The sequence below is a fragment of the Rattus rattus genome, chromosome 2, assembly GCF_011064425.1.
Source record: "Rattus rattus isolate New Zealand chromosome 2, Rrattus_CSIRO_v1, whole genome shotgun sequence".
Lineage (NCBI taxonomy): Eukaryota > Metazoa > Chordata > Mammalia > Rodentia > Muridae > Rattus > Rattus rattus.
Genome location: NC_046155.1, coordinates 200125402 through 200146073, shown reverse-complemented (window position 1 = coordinate 200146073; position 20672 = coordinate 200125402). Strand labels below are relative to the sequence as shown.

Sequence of the window (20672 nt, the reverse complement as noted above, 5' to 3'; positions counted from 1 at the left end):
CCAGGTGCAGATCAAAGAGAAACCTTAGCTCAGCCTGCTCACATGATGATGTTGGTCTAAGAGTCTTCCTAGATGGATGGATAAGTGGATGGATGGATGGATGGATAGATGGGTGGGTGGGTGGATGGATGGATAGATGGGTGGGTGGATGGATGGATGAATGGATGGGTGGATGAATAGATGATAAATAGATACATGTGATGGATAGATAGATGATAAAGAGATAGAGATAGATATGATATGTAGATGAATAGATAGATGAATAGACAGACAGATAGACAAAAATGTTGGAAGGTATGTTTGGGGATGTACTCTGTTTTGGTTGGGATGTGGTCACTGTTGACTTGAGGATGCAGCTGCAGCAATACTGTGTTAGCACAGAAGTCAGAGGGAGGTGAGAGTGGGTTTCAGACTTTGTTGTCACATACTCACAGGGACATGTAGACAAGGGAAGGCAGGTGCTTGCGGTGACTTAGAAAGAATCCTCTGAGGGAATATAATGTTTTAGTACATCTCAGTCTCTCATCCTAACAAGGAAACTACTTCTAAGGCATCTTTTTCAAAAGGATTATCATTAACTGTTTACATTTTTCTTTCTGTGAATGGTTTCAGACACAGGTCAGAACATCTGTGTGGGTTGTTTGTTGTTTGTTTTAATTCCTGTGTGCCTGTGTGCTGCCTGTTTTGATCTTGGTGAAAAGAGAGTCACAATCCAAAGTCAACTTAAGGAACCATGACACTTCTTGTCCTTCCCTTTCCCTGGGAGTCAATGACAATTTTGCAATAACATAATCATCACTTTCCTGGGGACATGCTTGTGAATTCCACATTTTTCACATTGAACATTGACTGTCTCTCCCATTCATTATTTCTCATGTGCTTGTATGCAGGTTCACCCCTCCATTGTGCTATGACCTTCAATACCCATAGAGTTAAATCCATCTATTAAGTATAAAGATAAAACCTTGAGGCTTTTCTTAGTCATAATGGGACACGCTGCATTATCTATGAAGTGGTAATGAAGCAAATAAATTATGGGTGGCATTTAAATGAAATTAACCTTTGTTGATTCATATTAATTAGAGTCTAAATTGATGAAAAGTGTGTTTAAATTTTCTTGAAAAAAAAAGGTAATATAACAAGATAAATTATATACTGCTCCTTAGAAAAGTTCACTAAAGCTTAGTAGAATTGGGAGTGTAGGAACAATATACTTACATGCTCGTATACATTTGAAAACACATTGGATCTGTCCTGGTAAGACAATATGCCATTCCCATAGGATAGAACATTTAGAAAGATTCAGAAACCAACATCAAGAAGCTGCTTAGTAGTCTGAAGACCTCCTGATCCCCAGGGTCTCTCAACAAGAGTTGGAAGATCATTGGGGGTTGTAGGGGGGACACTAGACTTTCAAAGTGTAAGGACATGATGACCTCTATTGACTATCAGTAGGGATGTAAAATTCAGGCAACCATTACCAGATGACATCTGATATTAATCAGATGTAATCACCCACATATCAGGGTTCCACCTCAACAAACACAGCTCTCACAGAAGGCCTGCGTGTTCTCAGGAACTCTGAGACGGGTGGGGGTGGGGGTGAAAGAGAGGAATGAAGAGGGAAGGGAAATTGTCTGACAGACTATTTTGTAGGCATGCAGTGAAGAGCAGGTCCCCTGCTAAAAGAAAACAACTGGCCCAAGTTCTGGATGCAAGATGTGGAAAATGTGGCCTGTGATCCTAGCAGTTCCTTCTCCATAAACCTACCACAAAAGCCTGCACATCCACTCCCAAAGTGTGATGTGTTTTAAAAAGTGTTCTCCCACAGAGTTAAACAGAAAGCAAGCTATACCTGTGGGAAATTGTCCAATAACAGACTCAATACAAGTTAAAATATTTAAAACCTCCTTTCTGTATGTCTCTTGATTATATCATTGTAACTTCTTTGTAGCATTCATCAGTTACATCTTCCTCTTCCCATTGATAAGCCTGTTGTTAAGGTAGTCCTGTCAGCTTGAAGTCATCAGAGATGCAGTGCTCTCCTCTGCACAAAGTAGGAAGCTGAAGTCATGAGGGAGCCTTGGGTGGTTTTCTTCCACAGAGTTCTGAATACTCTGATTTTATATCTTTCTACATATTCTAATCTGTCAATCAGAATGACCTGCTCCCAGTCAGTTCATGTTTGCAGCCACTGAGCTGTGATGTGCATTAGATGTGGTTAATTCCCTTTTTGGAGTGAAGCTGTGTTCCTAATAAGTATCTGTAGGAAGAAATGATTGTCAAGATCTTATTGATCTTCCAAACTTCATCCTTCCTTTAAGTTTCAAGATCACATCAGAAGGGAAGAAATGGTTCTAGAGGCCACCTTCTCCCCCACTGCTTACTCACTGCACTGGAACTTGAGCAGTAGCCCCTCAGTCTACCATTCTATAGCTTCAATATAGCTAGAAAATAATCCAATAGGTTTCATTTTTAAAAAAATATGTATCAAAAATATAAAAGACTGTAATGAAAATAACCATCATACTGCTGTGTACTGGGATCCTGAGCCCACTGCATACAGCTAATTTAATTCTTTAGAAGTGCTAAGGAGGCGCTTGAGATTACCCACAGCCATGATTGGGCACTATGTGGAGGAGAATGTCAGTTGATCATTCTCAGCTCCAGAACACTGTCCTGAGCCAAATGCTATGCTCTGAGATGCACAGAGCTTGCTGGGTACTCATTTGCAGCTCTCTGTTGATTATCTTCCCAAAAGTAAAAACTTTTCTAGGACTGACACTTGGCAGTTTTCCTTGTTGATGGCATGTTTCAAATTCTTTCCCTTCTTACACTGTGTTGTTGTCCTGGTGATGAAAAACCATCATTTTGTGGTGGGTGGTCTTGTTCCATGGCGCTTCACCTCACCCTCAGCACCTCAGTGTTTCTTTCTATTTGGTGTATTTCTTTTAATTTCCCACCTGAAATATATAGGGGAAAAAAAAGAAAGAAAGAAAGAAAGAAAGAAAGAAAGAAAGAAAGAAAGAAAGAAAGAAAGAAAACAGAAAGAAAGAGAGAGAGAGAAAAAACAAAGAAATGAAATGAAATTAAATACTGGCCTCTTTTTAATGCATAGCATCTCAGAGTCACAAGAGATCGGAGCTGTCACCTAATGGATTTGATAAATTTCTGTGGTGTTTGAACTCAATAAATTAGCATCCTTAAATGTTTCCGTCCCAGGTGACATTTTCTCAGATGGGTCACCCCTTGGAACCACATGGTCTATGAAAGTCACTTGACAATCTCCTTACACTCCTCTCTGAATATACATGGCCATGCAGCTCTAAGGATCCAAGGACATGTGTCTCCAAAGGGTAGCCATTTAAAATGACTTTAAATCATGGAAAGCTTGTATATCAGAAGATAGAAATAACTCGTAAAGATAATAAAAAGTGTCTGTTCCTTGTTTTTAAAAAAACACATCTCTTCTGAATTCCTCAGAAATCCTTAATGCCCTGGCAAAGGTATTTCTCCTGAAGGTAAGGGATATGAGTTGCCTAACAGCACCAATCTTGGGAAATAGTACATCTCAGAATCTGCTTTCGCATGTTACTCAATTTTCTTTCCTTGACTGTAAAAGGATTGATAACTGTGGTGTGCTCTCTAGGCCCCCCCTCCAAGTTTGAAAAGTGGAAAGTGTGTGGAGGAAAGATGGTAGGTAGCAGGGGGAAAGCCACATTGCTGCTTACTGGTGAATACTGGTAAATTCTGTCTTCTACCTGGTTCCTTCTACATGGTACATTAATGTACACCTCTGAGATTCTATGAGAATGTTAGACAGAGCTCCCATATTTCTGTCAATCAGAGGCAGGAGCTTCCATGGGGGCTGTGTGAGTTCAGATTGCAGACCTGAGCCCTGCAGGATCTGAGAGCTTGGTTTTAATCTTCAGGGTAAGACTGTCCTGGTGCTCTTATCTAAAACAGTTTGTTTTCTTCCAAACCTTTCAGAGGAGACTAAGTTCCTTGTCCTGTTCTCTGGCAAAGGTGAGGGCAGCTAAATGAAGTAAGATAAAAGCGGCAAAGAGACAGCATGATGCTATCAAGAAAAACCAAACAGTGAAAATAAGGCTCTTTATTATGTGTTCTGTTTGACAGCCTTCCGAAAAATAAAAGGCTTTGATGTTATTTCTAAAAAGCGAAATCCTAACCTAATCATTTCTTCCACACCTAAGATTTAACGTTAAGTCACATGGCTGCATGAGTCTGGAAGAAAAATGGTTCAGGACATTAGTCATATTTGTAAATACATGGTGTTATTGAAATTCCATAGTCAGTTCTGTTAACCATAGAATACCATATACCAAGATAAAAACCAGGCATCAAGAGAAATATTTCATAAGTTTTCCTTCAGAAAAAAAATCTGGTATTTTATTGGCATTAAGTCTTAGTCATTTGCTTCTTGTACGTACTCCTTTGTGTGTGCACATAAAGCTGCATTCCTTCTAATTGTCCTTCCTGTACCCAGGAAGTGTTGAAAGGCATCAAGAATGAATGATGGGATCGGAAGAGAGAGATCAAAAGCTAAGAGCACATATTGCTTTTGCAGAGGACCCAAATCCTGATACCCAAACCCACATTGAACAACTTACAACAGCTTATATAAGGGATGCAGCAGCTCCAGCCTCCTCAAACACTTGCACACATGTGCACGTGCACGCGCGCGCGCGCACACACACACACACACACACACACACACACAAGTGAGTGTGTATGTGTGCATTCGAGCATGTGTGCATGTGTTCCTATATGTGCATGTGTGTGCATGTGTGTATGTGTATATGGGTATACATATGTGTGTGCACATGTGTATATGCATTGTGCATTTATGTATGTGAATGTATGTATATATTGTGCATGTGTGTATGTGTGCATGCATTGTGCATGTGTGTATGTGTGTGCATATGGATATGTGTGTTCTGTGCATTATATGCATTTGTGTGTGTGTGTGCGTGTGTGTGTGTGTGTGTGTGTGTGTATGCATGTGCATATGTATAGACCAGAGGTCAACAAGGTCAAGTGTCTTCCTCAATTGCTCTTCACCTTACTTTTGGTATCTTTCCTTGAACCTGGAGCTTGGGGATTGGCAGTTGAACTCCAAGAACCTTCTTTTTCCTCTTCCCATTGTTGAGATTACAGAAGCATGCCACTATACCCAGTTTTCACAAAGTGCGGGGGATCAAACTCAGGTCTTTACACTTGCATTGCAAACACTTTACCCACTGAACCATGTCTCCTGCTTCATAATTTCTTACTGGATAAGAATCATTTGACTGATGCCACATTGGCAATGTGAATGGGCCCTGGAGTTCTCAGGCAGGGCACAGCCAAACTTCAGGCTGTGATTATGGGTCTAATCTGGATGTAGAATTCCCTAGACATCTTGCCTCTGGACACGGGACAGAAGATGGCTAAGGTAATGAAGAAAAGAACTCCAACCTACAGTGCTGTGGTGACAGGGCCTTTCATTATGACTGGTCCTGGAGAGGATAAATCACTCTCTTGATATCTTGTATCTGAGCCAGTCAACAGTTGTCCTGGGGACTGTGGGACAGGACAGGGTGCACCTAGGTAGAAAGGGGTACCTCCATTCTGAGAAAGGAAATAAGTAAACAAGGCAACCAGAGGAAGGACATACAAAGGAGCCATTCCTTGGCAATGGATGAGGCTCTGTGCTAGGATACTGGTCTGACAGGCTACACTGGTGCCCCCTGCTGGGAAGATTGGTGCACAGACATGGCTTTGCTAGTTCTGGTTCTTACCTTGGGTTCATATTCTGGAGTGTTCAGCTTTGAAACTCTTCCCCATTTGTTTTGAAGACACTTTTCTGGGAAGAAGGGAGTCAGCGCTCACAGATAGTAACTAAGTTGCTTTGTTATTATTTCAACTGTGCTTACTAAGGAGTTAGCATTTTCTAGTTGAGTAGCCGGGCTTGTCTTGTCTTTTCTCATTCCCTGCATTTCTCAGAACACCATTTTTCAAAGAAGTTCCAGCGACTATGAGGTCTGAATCATCTTCAACAAACCAGATGGTCGTTTCACAAAGGCTAAATATGATAAGAGTTTATGAATGGTGTGGACATGAATCTCGAACCAGTCTTGTTCAGCTGCAAGCAGATCCCCTCAAACAGAGCATTAAGAATGTTTTCTAGTGGGCATAGTTGCACAGGTCCCTAATGCCTGCACTCAGGAAGAAGAGACAGATGAATCTCTGTGAATTCAAGACCAGCCTTGTCTCTACATAGTGAGTTTCAGGACAACCAGATATACACAGTGAGACCCTGTCTTGAAAAATGAAAACAAAACAAAACAAACAAACAAACAGAATGCCCTTAAGACTTCCTATCCATCCAGGATTGCCACTCACAGAGGCGTCGTGTTACTATATAAATACAGCAAGAATTTGAGATTATGAAATGTGTGGATATAACAGAAATCTGACACATTGTTCTCTGATCTGATACATACACTCATGGACACATGAAACACTTGTGTATCTGGGTCATATGTGTGGGTCATGTAGACATACAGTTATACACACTACATATGTATGTTACATTAATCACATATGAATAGGCTCCTTATGCATATAGCACATAAGAAAAACACACTGTGAAAAACACCCTGAGGCCTACCCGAAGTTAATATTTTTAACTCTCTGTACTAATGGAGTAGAATAAATTATGGCTGCATAAAGGGATGTCTTAGGGATGAGTTCTGAGACTGAGCTGGAGCAGCTGGCGCCTCCCATGTGGGTTACTAGGACAGCACTGAAGGTTCCTCCCCGTCTGTTGAGTTCTTTGTGGATTCTACAGAATACCAGCAGCAACTCTGAGATGAATTCATCACCCCATTCCCCTCGCCTTAATTCTACTCCCACTTGGTCCCTCAGTTCTCCGGCATGCCCCAGGGCTTTGAGGTGCTTAGAATCAATATGTCTTTTCCTTCTGAGCCCACAGCCTGTCAAGGTATAAGGCATCAGACAGATGCAAAAATCATGGCCACCTTTTTTATCATTGTGACTTTGGAAGCACGGTTATGATTGTCCCCTGCCTACCTCCTAGATGAAGGTCTTCCACAGCCTACTTGAGAAGCTCTATTTGATACATAGCTTGACTAGAAACAAAGCAGATGCCGACGGCCACTGTCTTTAAGTCCAGGAAATAATAAGCAAGCTTCATGGCCTAGGTATTTTACTCAGGGAAACGCTAGGGTGACAGTCAGAAGAAAACCTTTTAGTCAGAGAGGGTGAAGTGACATTACCCATAATTCTCTGGAGCTCAAATCTGAGAAACTTCAAAGGTGTGGGAATAAATCTCCCACCCATTGTGTCTGCTGGGGAACAGGAGGCCTTTGGAAACAGTGCCTTTCTGATGCCACTGAAGCTCCAGGTGATTTGTCACGTTAGAGTTATATGTCAATCTCCTAGGTAGACCTACAAGTTCAGCTATGAGCACTGAGGAGCTTACAGTATGCGAATCCTGTGCCAGATAGCAAGGGCACAGTGGAAAGGCCATTGTCTCCTCCTGCTGATGAGAATATAAAGAGAATGTGTCTTGAGAGCGAATTTGTAGCATAAACCAAGCACAAAAATATGCATGACTTTTGACTTCTTACATTATTAGTAACAGCCTAAAGCAGTGATCAGAGAGGAAGTCACGGTTTCATACAGGAGTTTGACATCTGCAGCAGAATTAGAGCACATGGAATATTAACACGGTAGTATTGAGCAATATAGACGTATATAGACACGACTAAATGAGTCATAGAACCGAATACTAACTAAGAATTTGGAAACCTGCCTACACATAATTTCTGTAATCTCGGACACCTTTTATTTTATGTTACATTAAACAGTCAACGCATACAGCTTCAGTAAACATGAAATCTGGCCTTTATGAACAAGAGGGACATCTTGACAAAATAAGTTTAGAACCAAATTTTAAAATAGGAATGTCAAGTGGATGAACACCATCCTTTGGACAGAAGGCTTCTTCCTGAGCGGGGAAGTTGGGGCAGTTTTCAGATTCATTTTACATTCTTTTCTTTTTCCATCTAAATTCTTGGACATACTTTGGTTCATCAGAAGAATCACAGCTATCTTGTTATTTGTCTATAAACAAAAAAATCACTTATCTAGGTTTAGTGGCTACATTTAGAGTGAAGATAGCACCTGTCAGCATATCAGTGACAATCACTGAGAGCCAAGGTAGTCAGGGTATCGCAGTGGTGCTGTGTAACAAACTTGAAAGTCTGTCATAGTGGAGGTGGACTGTAGAATGCAGGTTGCCTGGGAGGCCCTCTTCCACATATCTCTCTTCTTGAATAAATGCAGTAGATAGCAAACAATAGATATACACTTGTCCTGATAGCAGACACGAGAGTGGTGTTAAATCCATAATGCTGCAAGCCGTGTGCTGGGTGCAAAAGGGGACTCTAAAGGGCACACATGTCATAGGGGATAGAATCCTAAGAGATGTGTCTTTGTTTGTTGGGTTTGTTTTTGTTTTTGTTTTAGGTAAACCAGAATACCAATGTCAATTGAGAAGCAGATGCAAGAATTATTATTCCCTGAGTCTTTTTTTTTTCTTTAAAGATTCTTCCTGATATACACACAGTCTGCTTCTGTTGGGTCGACAAGGAAGAGATCCTTACCTTATCAAATGTCCTCTTCTGTCTCTTTAGATACTGGCCAATGTGATCATTTTCATTTGTGGGAACTTGGCGGGAGCCTACCACAAGCACCTCATGGAGCTTGCCTTGCAGCAAACCTATCGGGACACGTGTAATTGCATCAAGTCCCGGATCAAGCTGGAATTTGAAAAACGGCAGCAGGTAAAATGTGTTTTTAATCCTATATCTGTACTATCCTGGGCATTTCTGGATACCAGCTATTAATTAACATTAGCGGCAAGCATCTGTCTTGGTATAAACAGGACTGTGATGTCAGGGCAGTGTGGTAGCAGCTGTTCTCTACTCCGTTGATCATGAACATCCTCCAGAGGCACTTGAGTATCAGGGAGGAGATTCATTAGGGGCTGGTGGCTGCCCTTGTCTGTGGCTGCCCCATGGTGATGGTTAGAGTGGTGTACAGAGATGTACATAGGGAATTGCATTCTGCGCATTGAAACAATACAGAACATAACTGATAGAGACATTGAGAGGCAGGTGCAGGCAAAGCCTTCAGTGTCCTCTAGAGTGGGCAAGACCACATACAACAGACACCCTGGAGGAAAACCTTATCCATGGTCTTGCAGTGGACATCCCTTACCTTAGGTGGTGGCATGACGTTGTGTTCGTGGCTTCTCTCATTGCTGTGAGAAAAATTTTAACAAAGGCAACTTAAGGAAGGATGGGTTCACTCAGCACTTGGAGTTTAAAGTCTCCGTCTGTCATGACAGGGAAGTCTGGGAGCAGGACTGTGAGGCAGCTGCTTACACTGTGCCCACAGTCAGGAAGTGGAGAGACATGGATGCTGCTGCTCAGCTTGCTTTTACTTTTTACTTTGTGGGGCCCAAGTCCACAGTGTGGTGTCACCAACATCCATATTAGTTCTTCTATTGTCAGTCGCCTTTCTGGAAAACCCAGCATAGACACAGAGATATTTGTTTCCTTGGTGATTCTATATCCAGTCAAGTGGACAATAAAGATTCACCATTGCAAGGTCCCCATCCCCGACACAGAAAGTGACAATCGCCATACCTGACTCAACGCTGCGTTCCTCATCTGTATGACTGGCTGTGATGTTATCTGTGCTGTTAAAAGTATTTGTACCATAGTCCAAATATAGATACTGAATTAAGTTGTATTAAATCAGCATCTTCTCTAAATTTCATCAAAATGCCTTTTTGGTGGTAGGAGGGAAAATTATCACTTAAGTGTTGGCACTGAATTTCTCTTTGTATGTAGATTTGAGAATAATGATCAGGTTTTTCCAAAATGTGAACATCAGCTCATCTGTTTAGCAAATATTTGTTGAATACCATTTGCACTGGGCATGGTTCTAAGCATCTGGGTGTCAGGGTGAGAATATGAGATTCTCACTGCTACTATTGGCAAATCTTGTGGATATTTTTAAATATTCTTTTACCTCCTATTCAATTAATGTTCAATTCATTTGTCTATGTATATATCCATCCTGGTTGCTATACCTGAATCTCATGATGAATTCCCTCAGCTCCGTAATGCTTGTCTCTATTGAAAGAATTCAGATGAGACATAGCATACAAAGACAGAGTGTATTACAGAGTAAACTGGAGACCTCTCAAGGGATGAGAATGTCCACTGGCCAAAGGAAGCATTGCAGAGCAGAGCAGTCTTCCAATGTAAATGTGCAAACAGAGAAGGGAGAACACTGTGTTCTAGGGGAAGGTTTTACAATGTCACCTCTAACATCTCTAAAACAGGCAGGCCTTACTGATCAGTACTTTTCTGTATAGATGAATGACATCCCATCTAGATTGAGTCTTATTGGAGGGACAATGAAATGCTCTTTTCCCTTACCAGAATTTCTGGGTTCTAGAAAATTCCACAATGTCTAGACATCCCATCTAGATTGAGTCTTATGGGAGGGACAATGAAATGCTCTTTTCCCTTACCAGAAAATATCCACCTAGCAAGTAAATTTTACAGGCTTCTGGGAAATCCAGAATAATATCACGTTTCCTCTTAGAACCAGAGAGGGACTCAGATTCCCCTATCTATCTATCTATCTATCTATCTATCTATCTATCTATCTATCTATCATCTATCTTTCTTTTTTTCTTCCTCCCCTCCCCCTCTCTCTTTTATTGGATATTTTATGTATTTACATTTCAAATGTTATCTGCTTTCCCCTTCCCCTGCTTCTATCTTTCTTTATGCAGCAATCCGAGTCCTTTTGTCTCCATTTCTGGTTCTACAAACTCATGATTATGAAGAAGGAGGTCCATTCCCAACAATTTTCAAGACTGCTAATAGCTAATTTAACTATTTAGCAGACATATCAAAACCATAGACAATTGTTGACTTAAGTAGCTGTTCAGATTTTCTTTATATACTTGTGCCCAGTCATGTTTAATTTCTGGGTTCTAGAAAATTCCACAATGTCAGTAGACATCCTTTTCCATTCACAGTTGGTTCCACTACAGCATGTTGTTTGGTTTTGAGGCTTCCTGGGAAAACAGAAACACAAACAAAACAAAACATGTATTCACACAGACAGGTCACCAAATAGACCAAGGAAATAATTCCATTCAGTTTCAGATTCATGGATGGGTGGATTTATTGGTGTTCTCTTCAGAAACAAAGGCGACTCAAAAGCATCTGCATCACTGAGAAGCTCACGCAGAGTGACTTTCAGGTCATGAAAGGTGCCTCACTGGAGAACTACCAGATTCAGCTTTATGCCTCTTACATATTTTAGTACTGCCCTTGTACTTAGGTAGTCAAGATGGAGTCCTTACGGTCTAATCATCTTATGCTAGACGACTTAACAAGTCTATCGCTGCATGCCTGGGTGTCACTATACAGTAGTGGTTATTTCATTGCAATAATTGCAGAGCCAATTAATATATCTGAGAGGTCACTGCAATATTCCTGTATGTCCAGTGGTTGTGTCTATAACCACCTAGACTAAAATTTGAATAATTTAGAACAGACAGTTTTCCTTGAAAAGGAAATACAGCAAGATGATTTGACTTGGGTGTTAAGAGCACTTGCAGCTCTTACCAAAACCTGAGTTCAGTTTCCAACACCTATGTAGGTCAGCTCACAACTACCTGTAACTCTAGCATGATGGCTCTGATACTCCCTTCAGACCTTCATGGGTTGACATCATGTTGACATAACCCGCACATACTAACACATACATAAACACATAATTAAAACATCAAGGCTCCCAAACCCGTGGGAGAGAGAGCTCACCGCCTGGACAGATGGACACTCCTGAGACTGCAGAGCAGAAGAGACCACCAATACTGCCCACCCATGCCCACATCCCTGGCCCAAGAGGAAACTGTATATGGCCTCTGGGAACCGGTAGATAGGGGCACTGGAGCTGCAGGTCCCCTGTGCCCGAGACACCGCCTGAACCTGAAGGGACCGGATCAACAGTTCTCTGCACCCAAATCCCGTGGGAGGGAGAGCTAAACCTTCAGAGAGGAAGACACACCTGGGGAGCCACAAGAGACTGCACTCTGCCCACATTTATGTCTCCAGAGGAAAACACCAAACGCCATCTGGGACCCTGGTGCACGGGGGCTCCCAGAAAGGAAGGCACAGGTCCTCCTGGCTGCTGCCCTCTCTGAGAGCTCATAAGCAACACCCCATGAGCAAACTTGAGCCTTGGGACTGCAGGTAAGACCAACCTTTCTGCTCCAAGTGACCTGCCTGATGAACTCAGGACACAGGTCCACAGAAACAGCTGAAGACCTATAGATAGGAAAAACTACATGCCCGAAAGCAGAACACTCTGTTCCCATAACTGGCTGGAAGAAAACAGGAAAACAGGTCTACAGCACTCCTGGCACACAGGCTTATAGGACAGTCTAGCCACTGTCAGAAATAGCAGAAGAAAGTAACAAAGAGATAATCTGATGGTGAGAGGCAAGCGCAGGAACTCAAGCAACAGAAACCAAGACTACATGGCATCATCGGAGCCCAATTCTCCCACCAAAGCAAACACTGAATATCCAAACACACCAGAAAAGCAAGATATAGTTTCAAAATCATATTTGATCATGATGCTGGAGGGTTTCAAGAAAGACATGAAGAACTCCCTTAGAGAAACGCAAGAAAACATAAATAAACAAGTAGAAGCCTATAGAGAAGAATCACAAAAATCCCTGAAAGAATTCTAGGAAAACACAATCAAACAGTTGAAGGAATTAAAAATGGAAATAGAAGCAATCAAGAAAGAACGCAGGGAAACAACCCTAGATATAGAAAACCAAAGGAAGAGACAAGGAGCTGTAGATACAAGCATCACCAACAGAATACAAGAGATAGAAGAGAGAATCTCAGGAGCAGAAGATTCCATAGAAATCATCGACACAACTGTCAAAGATAATGTAAAATGGAAAAAGCTACTGGTCCAAAACATAGAGGAAATCCAGGACTCAATGAGAAGATCAAACCTAAGGATAATAGGTATAGAAGAGAGTGAAGACTCCCAGCCCAAAGGACCAGTAAATGTCTTCAACAAAATCATAAAAGAAAACTTCCCTAACCTGAAGAAAAAGATGCCCATAAGCATACAAGAAGCCTGCAGAACTCCAAATAGATTGGACCAGAAAAGAAACTCCTCCCGTCACATAATAGTCAAAACACCAAATGCACAAAACAAAGAAAGAATATTAAAAGCAGTAAGGGAAAAAGTTCAAGTAACATATAAAGGCATACCTATCAGAATCACACCTGACTTCTTGCCAGAGACTATGAAAGCCAGAAGATCCTGGACAGATGTCATACAGACCCTAAGAGAACACAAATGCCAGCCCAGGTTACTGTATCCTGCAAAACTCTCAATCAACATAGATGGAGAAACCAAGATATTCCATGACAAAACCAAATTTACACAATATCTTTCTACAAATCCAGCCTTACAAAGGATAATAAATGGTAAAGCCCAACATAAGGAGACAAGCTACACCCTAGAAAAAGCAAGAAACTAATCGTCTTGGCAACAAAACAAAGAGAAGAAAAGCACACAAACATAACCTCATATCCAAATATGAATATAACAGGAAGCAATAATCACTATTCCTTAATATCTCTCAACATCAATGGCCTCAACTCACCAATAAAAAGACATAGATTAACAAACTGGATACGCAATGAGGACCCTGCCTTCTGCTGCCTACAGGAAACACACCTCAGAGACAAAGACAGACACTACCTCAGAGTGAAAGGCTGGAAAACAACTTTCCAAGCAAATGGTCGGAAGAAGCAAGCTGGAGTAGCCATTCTAATATCAAATAAAATCAATTTTCAACTAAAAGTCATCAAAAAAGATAAGGAAGGACACTTCATATTCATCAAAGGAAAAATCCACCAAGATGAACTCTCAATCCTAAATATCTATGCTCCAAATGCAAGGGCACCTACATACGTAAAGGAAACCTTACTAAAGCTCAAAACACACATTGTACCTCACACAATAATAATAGGAGATTTCAACACCCCACTCTCATCAATAGACAGGTCATGGAAACAGAAATTAAACAGAGACGTAGACAGACTAAGAGAAGTCATGAACCAAATGGACTTAACAGATATTTAAAGAACATTCTATCCTAAAGCAAAAGGATATACATTCTTCTCAGCACCTCATGGTACTTTCTCCAAAGTTGACCATATAATTGGTCAAAAAAACAGGCCTCAACAGATACAGAAAGATAGAAATAATCCCATGCGTGCTATCGGACGACCACGGCCTAAAGCTGGTCTTCAATAAAAATAAGGGAAGAACACCCACATACACATGGAAGTTGAACAATGCTCTACTCAGTGATAACCTGGTCAAGGAAGAAATAAAGAAAGAAATTAAAGACTTCTTAGAATTTAATGAAAATGAAGGTACAACATACCCAAACTTATGGGACACAATGAAAGCTGTGCTAAAAGGAAAACTCATAGCTCTGAGTACCTGCAGAAAGAAACAGGAGAGAGCATATATCAGCAGCTTGACAGCACACCTAAAAGCTCTAGAACAAAAAGAAGCAAATACACCCAGGAGGAGTAGAAGGCAGGAAATAATCAAGGCTGAAATCAACCAAGGAGAAACAAAAAGGACCATAGAAAGAATCAACAGAACCAAAAGTTGGTTCTTTGAGAAAATCAACAAGATAGATAAACCCTTAGCCAGACTAACAAGAGGACACAGAGAGTGTGTCCAAATTAACAAAATCAGAAATGAAAAGGGAGACATAACTACAGAATCAGAGGAAATTCAAAAAATCATCAGATCTTACTACAAAAGCCTATATTCAGCAAAACTTGAAAATCTGTAGGAAATGGACAATTTCCTAGACAGATACAAGGTACAGAAGTTAAATCAGGAACAGATAAACCATTTAAACAACCCCATAACTTCTTACGAAATACAAGCAGTCATTAAAGGTCTCCCAACCAAAAACAGCCCAGGTCCAGACGGGTTTAGTGCAGAATTCTTCAGACCTTCAAAGAAGACCCCATACCAATACTATCTAAACTATTCCACAAAATTGAAACAGATGGAGCACTACCGAATTCTTTCTATGAAGTCACAATTACTCTTATACCTAAACCAGACAAAGACCCAACAAAGAAAGAGAACTTCAGACCAATTTCCCTTATGAATATCAATGCAAAAATACTACATAAAATTCTGGCAAACCGAATCCTAGAGCACATCAAAACAATCATCCACCATGATCAAGTAGGCTTCATCCCAGGCATGCAGGGATGGTTTAATATACGGAAAACCATCAACATGATCCATTATATAAACAAACTGAAAGAACAAAACCACATGATCATTTCATTAGATGCTTAGAAAGCATTTGACAAAATTCAACACCCCTTCATGATAAAAGTCCTGGAAAGAATAGGAATTCAAGGCCCATACCTACACATAGTAAAAGCCATATACAGCAAACCAGTCGCTAACATTAAACTAAATGGAGAGAAACTTGAAGCAATCCCACTAAAATCAGGGACTAGACAAGGCTGCCCACTCTCTCCCTACTTATTCAATATAGTTCTTGAAGTTCTAGCCAGAGCAATCAGACAACAAAAGGAGATCAAGGGGATACAGATTGGAAAAGAAGAAGTCAAAATATCAGTATTTGCAGATGATATGATAGTATATTTAAGTGATCCCAAAAGTTCCACCAGAGATCTACTAAAGCTGATAAACAACTTCAGCAAAGTGGCTGGGTATAAAATTAACTCCAATAAATCAGTAGCCTTCCTCTACACAAAAGAGAAACAAGCCGAGAAAGAAATTAGGGAAATGACACCCTTCATAATAGTCCCAAATAATATAAAGTACCTCGATGTGACTTTAATGAAGCAAGTAAAAGATCTGTATAATAAGAACTTCAAGCCTCTGAAGAAAGAAATTGAAGAAGACCTCAGAAGATGGAAAGATTTCCCATGCTCATGGATTGGCAGATATAGTAAGAAATGGCCATTTTGCCAAAAGCGATCTACAAAGTAAATGCAATCCCAAAATTCCAATCCAATTCCTCATAGAGTTAGACAGAAAAATTTGCAAATTCATCTGGAATAAAAAAAAAAACCCAGGATAGCTAAAACTTCAGGGGGAATCACTATCCCTGAACTCAAGCAGTATTACAGACCAATAGTGATAAAAAACTGCATGGTATTGGTACAGAGACAGACAGATAGACCAATGGAATAGAATTGAAGACCCAGAAATGAACTCACACACCTATGGTCACTTGATTTTTGACAAAGGAGCCAAAACCATCCAATGGAAAAAAGATAGTATTTTCAGCAAATGGTGCTGGTTCAACTGGAGGTCAACATGTAGAAGAATGCAGATCGATCCATGCTTATCACCCTGTACAAAGCTTAAGTCCAAGTGGATCAAGGACCTCCACATCAAACCAGATACACTCAAACTAATAGAAGAAAAAGTGGAGAAACATCTCGAACACATGGGCACTGGAGAAAATTTCCTGAACAAAACACCAATGGCTTATGCTCTAAGATCAAGAATAGACAAATGGGATCTCATAAAACTACAAAGCTTCTGTAAGGCAAAGGACACTGTAGTTAGGATAAAACGGCAACCAACAGATTGGGAAAAGATCTTTACCAATCCTACAACAGATAGAGGCCTTATATCCAAAATATACAAAGAACTCAAGAAGTTAGACCACAGGGAGACAAATAACCCTATTAAAAAATGGGGTTCAGAGCTTAACAAAGAATTCACAGCTGAGGCATGCCAAATGGCTGAGAAACACCTAAAGAAATGTTCAACATCTTTAGTCATAAGGGAAATGCAAATCAAAACAACCCTGAGATTTCACCTCACACCAGTGAGAATGGCTAAGATCAAAAACTCAGGTGACAGCAGATGCTGGCGAGGATGTGGAGAAAGAGGAACATTCCTCCATTGTTGGTGGGATTGCAGGCTGGTACAACCTCTCTGGAAATCAGTCTGGATGTTCCTCAGAAAATTGGACATTAAACTACCTGAGGACCCAGCTATACCTCTCTTGGGCATATACCCAAAAGATGCCCCAACATATAAAAAGACACATGCTCCACTATGTTCATAGCAGCCTTATTTATAATAGCCAGAAGCTGGAAAGAAGCCAGATGCCCTTCAACAGAGGAATGGATACAGAAAATGTGGTACATCTACACCATGGAATATTACTCTGCTATCAAAAACAATGACTTTATGAAATTCATAGGCAAATGGAGGGAACTGGAAAATATCATCCTGAATGAGGTAACCCAATCACAGAAAAACACACATGGTATGCACTTACTGATAAGTGGCTATTAGCCCAAATGCTTGAATTACCCTACATGCACAGAACCCATGAAACTCAAGACGATGATCAAAATGTGAATGCTTCACTCCTTCTTTAAAAGGGGAACAAGAATACCCTTGACAGAGAATAGGGAGGCAAAGATTAAAACAGAGGCAGAAGGAACACCCATTCAGAGCCTGCCCCATATGTGGCCCATACATATACAGCCACCTAATTAGACAAGATGGATGAAGCAAAGAAGTGCAGCCTGACAGGAACCGGATGTAGATCTCTCCTGAGAGACACAGCCAGAATACAGCAAATACATAGGTGAACGCCAGCTGTAAACCACTGATCTGAGAACGGGACCCCAGTTGAAGGAATCAGAGAAAGGCCTGGAACAGCTTGAAAGGGTTCGAGACCCCATATGAACAACAATGCCAAGCAACCAGAGCTTCCAGGGTCTAAGCCACTACCCAAAGACTATACATGGACTGACCCTGGACTCTGACCTCATAGGTAGCAATGAATAGCCTAGTAAGAGCACCAGTAGAAGGGGAAGCCCTTGGTCCTGCCAAGACTGAACCCCTAGTGAATGTGGTTGTTGGGGGGAGGGTGGTAATGGGGGGAAGATGGGGAGGGGAACACCCATATAGCAGGGGAGGGGGAGGGGTTAGAGGGGTGTTGGCCCGGAAACCGGGAAAGGGAAATAACATTCGAAATATAAATAAGAAATACTCAAGTTAATAAAAAAAAAAAAGAAAAAGACAAAAAAGAAAAAAAAAACTTCAAAGGCTGGAGATTCAACAGGTTAGTCCAAATAGAAACGGCTAACTTTATTTCTCATCACCTCTAGACTCTATTTCAAAATAGTACTAAGGCTACAGGAAACTGAATTCCAAGTAGGCAGATTACAGAACCTACTGTTTATACTGACAGCTTTGACAAAAGCCGTGATTCAGGCTACTGACATCATCAACACATCATATTTCCTTGGCAAGGTCCAGAGCTTGGGAAGAACATAGCATTCTTGTCTCTCTTTGCCAAGGAGCCTAAATGCTCTGGCAGTCTATGTGATCACAGCCACTGCACCCATCTCCTGGGTCATGGGTTCCTAGGGACCAGAGACTATGCAACCCTCTTGGGAGGTAGCAGAAGGGGATGGATTCACTAGTAATTTCATGAGAGAAGGCAGAGATATTTTCTAGAATCAAGAGGAAAGATGCAGAGAGCAGAAGCATATGTTAAAGATGTTTAATAAAATAAAGTTTGGTCCATCCATTGCTAATGGTCTGGAAAACTGGGCCTCCATCTCCAAAGACTGATTCCTGGAATATACTTTTCTTGGTAGGAATTCAGAAAACGTTTTTCTAGAATGAGAATACATGGTTTGGTTTTTTGTTTGTTTGTTTGTTTTGTTTGTTTTGATTTTGGTTTTTTTTTAGAACATATTATTAAATAAGACAAAGAAATCATCTTGCTTAAAATAGAACTATGGAGATGGCTTGGTGGATAAAAATACTTGCTGTTCAGACACAAGAACCGGAGTATGATTTCCTATGAGACAGACAGACAGACAGACAGAACAAGACTCTTTACTCTCAGTGCTCCTATGGGAATGTGGGAAGCAGAGACAGAGAAATCCTGAATGGTGCCAGTGTGGCTCAAATAGCTAATAGCAATAAATACACCTTCTCTCAGACAAGGCGGAAGGTTGGTTCTGGCACCTGGGTTGTCCTCTTCCCTCTTTACTTTGCTGTGGTCCATGTGTACCTGACCTCATTCACATACAAGAATCTAAATATTCAGAGAGAGAGAGAGAGAGAGAGAGAGAGAGAGAGAGAGAGAGAGAGAGAGAGAGAGAGAGAGAGTGTTTGTGTGTGTGTGTCAGTCCAAGGGGTAATCGCAGAGACCCCAGGACCCGCATCGTGCCATAATCCAAACCCAGGTCTTAGGGTCCATGTTCCCTTCCTTGGGCTGTGCATATTGTTTGCTGTCATCCAATAGCAGTAACTTCCATTGATTTACACAGTCACTATGTGAGTAGTAATATCCTTGTGAGTCCTTTATCCAAGAAGATCCGTGCTGTCTAGCTAGGAAATTATTTTTGCAGTCATTACTTGGACAATAAATACTAAAGCCTAACATCACGTGAGCTGATATCCCCACAAGTCTGAGAGACTGTAATCTTAATTAGCTTCATAAACTCATCTCCTTATGCCTAAGAGAGGAAAGCGGAAGGTGGGTCCCCGGAAGACAGCCTTCTTCAACCCGGAGGAGATCTATAGATAGCTCCCAGGACATGTATAATTGAGAAGCACTTGGTTCAAGTTCTGTGATTCTTCCCCTAAATGAAAGGAGAAGTCCCTTGAGACATTACTATTAATACATAAATATAGCATCTGCTAGTTTTGTAAATGTTTGAGGAAGAAGGAAATGAAAGTTTTTGATAGGAGTATTTTTGGAGATGCAGGTTTTGTTGTTGTTGTTTTAGGGTTGGGGTTTTTTGTTTTGTTTTTTGTTTGTTAGTTTTGTTTGCTTTGTTTTGTTTTTGCCTTAAATGTGCTCTCATGTAAAAGCAGCAACAGTCATTATTTTTTTTAATTAGGTAGAAATACAGGCAAGGCATTAGAACCGTGGCTGCCTTTGGAGGCTGATGAGTTCACCTCTGCGTTTTGACGATTGTCTGCTGCTTCAGCATCTACAGGAAAAGCCACAGTCACCCCTGAGCATCTCATGGTATAACAGATGCTTCTCTGTCAGACATGGGAACAGCTTCTCTCTGAAGTATGTAATTGACTCTCAGGAATTGTTGAGAGCTGGCTACAGAGCAAAACAAGGGCCCTTTCCCTTAACTGTTAGAGCAATTGAAATTGATGCTGCCTCTATGAGAGTAAACCCTGATTTCTTTTACAGGGAGGAGAGATAAGCCTACTGCTCATAGGAACCCACACCTGTAATCCTGGCAGTTTGAAAGGTGAAGCAAAACTATTGCTTTAAGTTCAAGGACAGCTTGGGCTATACAGCAAGTTCCAGGGGAGGCTCAGCTAGAGAGAGAGAGAGAGACCCTGCTCATAGAACATGGAATAGGGCGAGAGAGAGAAGGGCAGAGGTAGAAAGGAGAGAAAATAAATCCTCATTAGTTCATACATTGTCATTA

The 20672-nt window shown here is 41.0% G+C and overlaps 1 protein-coding gene across 1 annotated transcript in view; it reads left to right on the top strand.

Annotated features, from left to right (window-relative positions):
- Adcy2 (adenylate cyclase 2) overlaps positions 1-20672 on the top strand; it is a 410506-nt gene that overhangs the window by 215114 nt on the left and 174720 nt on the right. The window contains exon 4 of the mRNA XM_032894822.1: positions 8724-8873. Coding sequence (XP_032750713.1) covers positions 8724-8873 — 150 coding nt within the window. The remainder of the gene's footprint in view (positions 1-8723; positions 8874-20672) is intronic.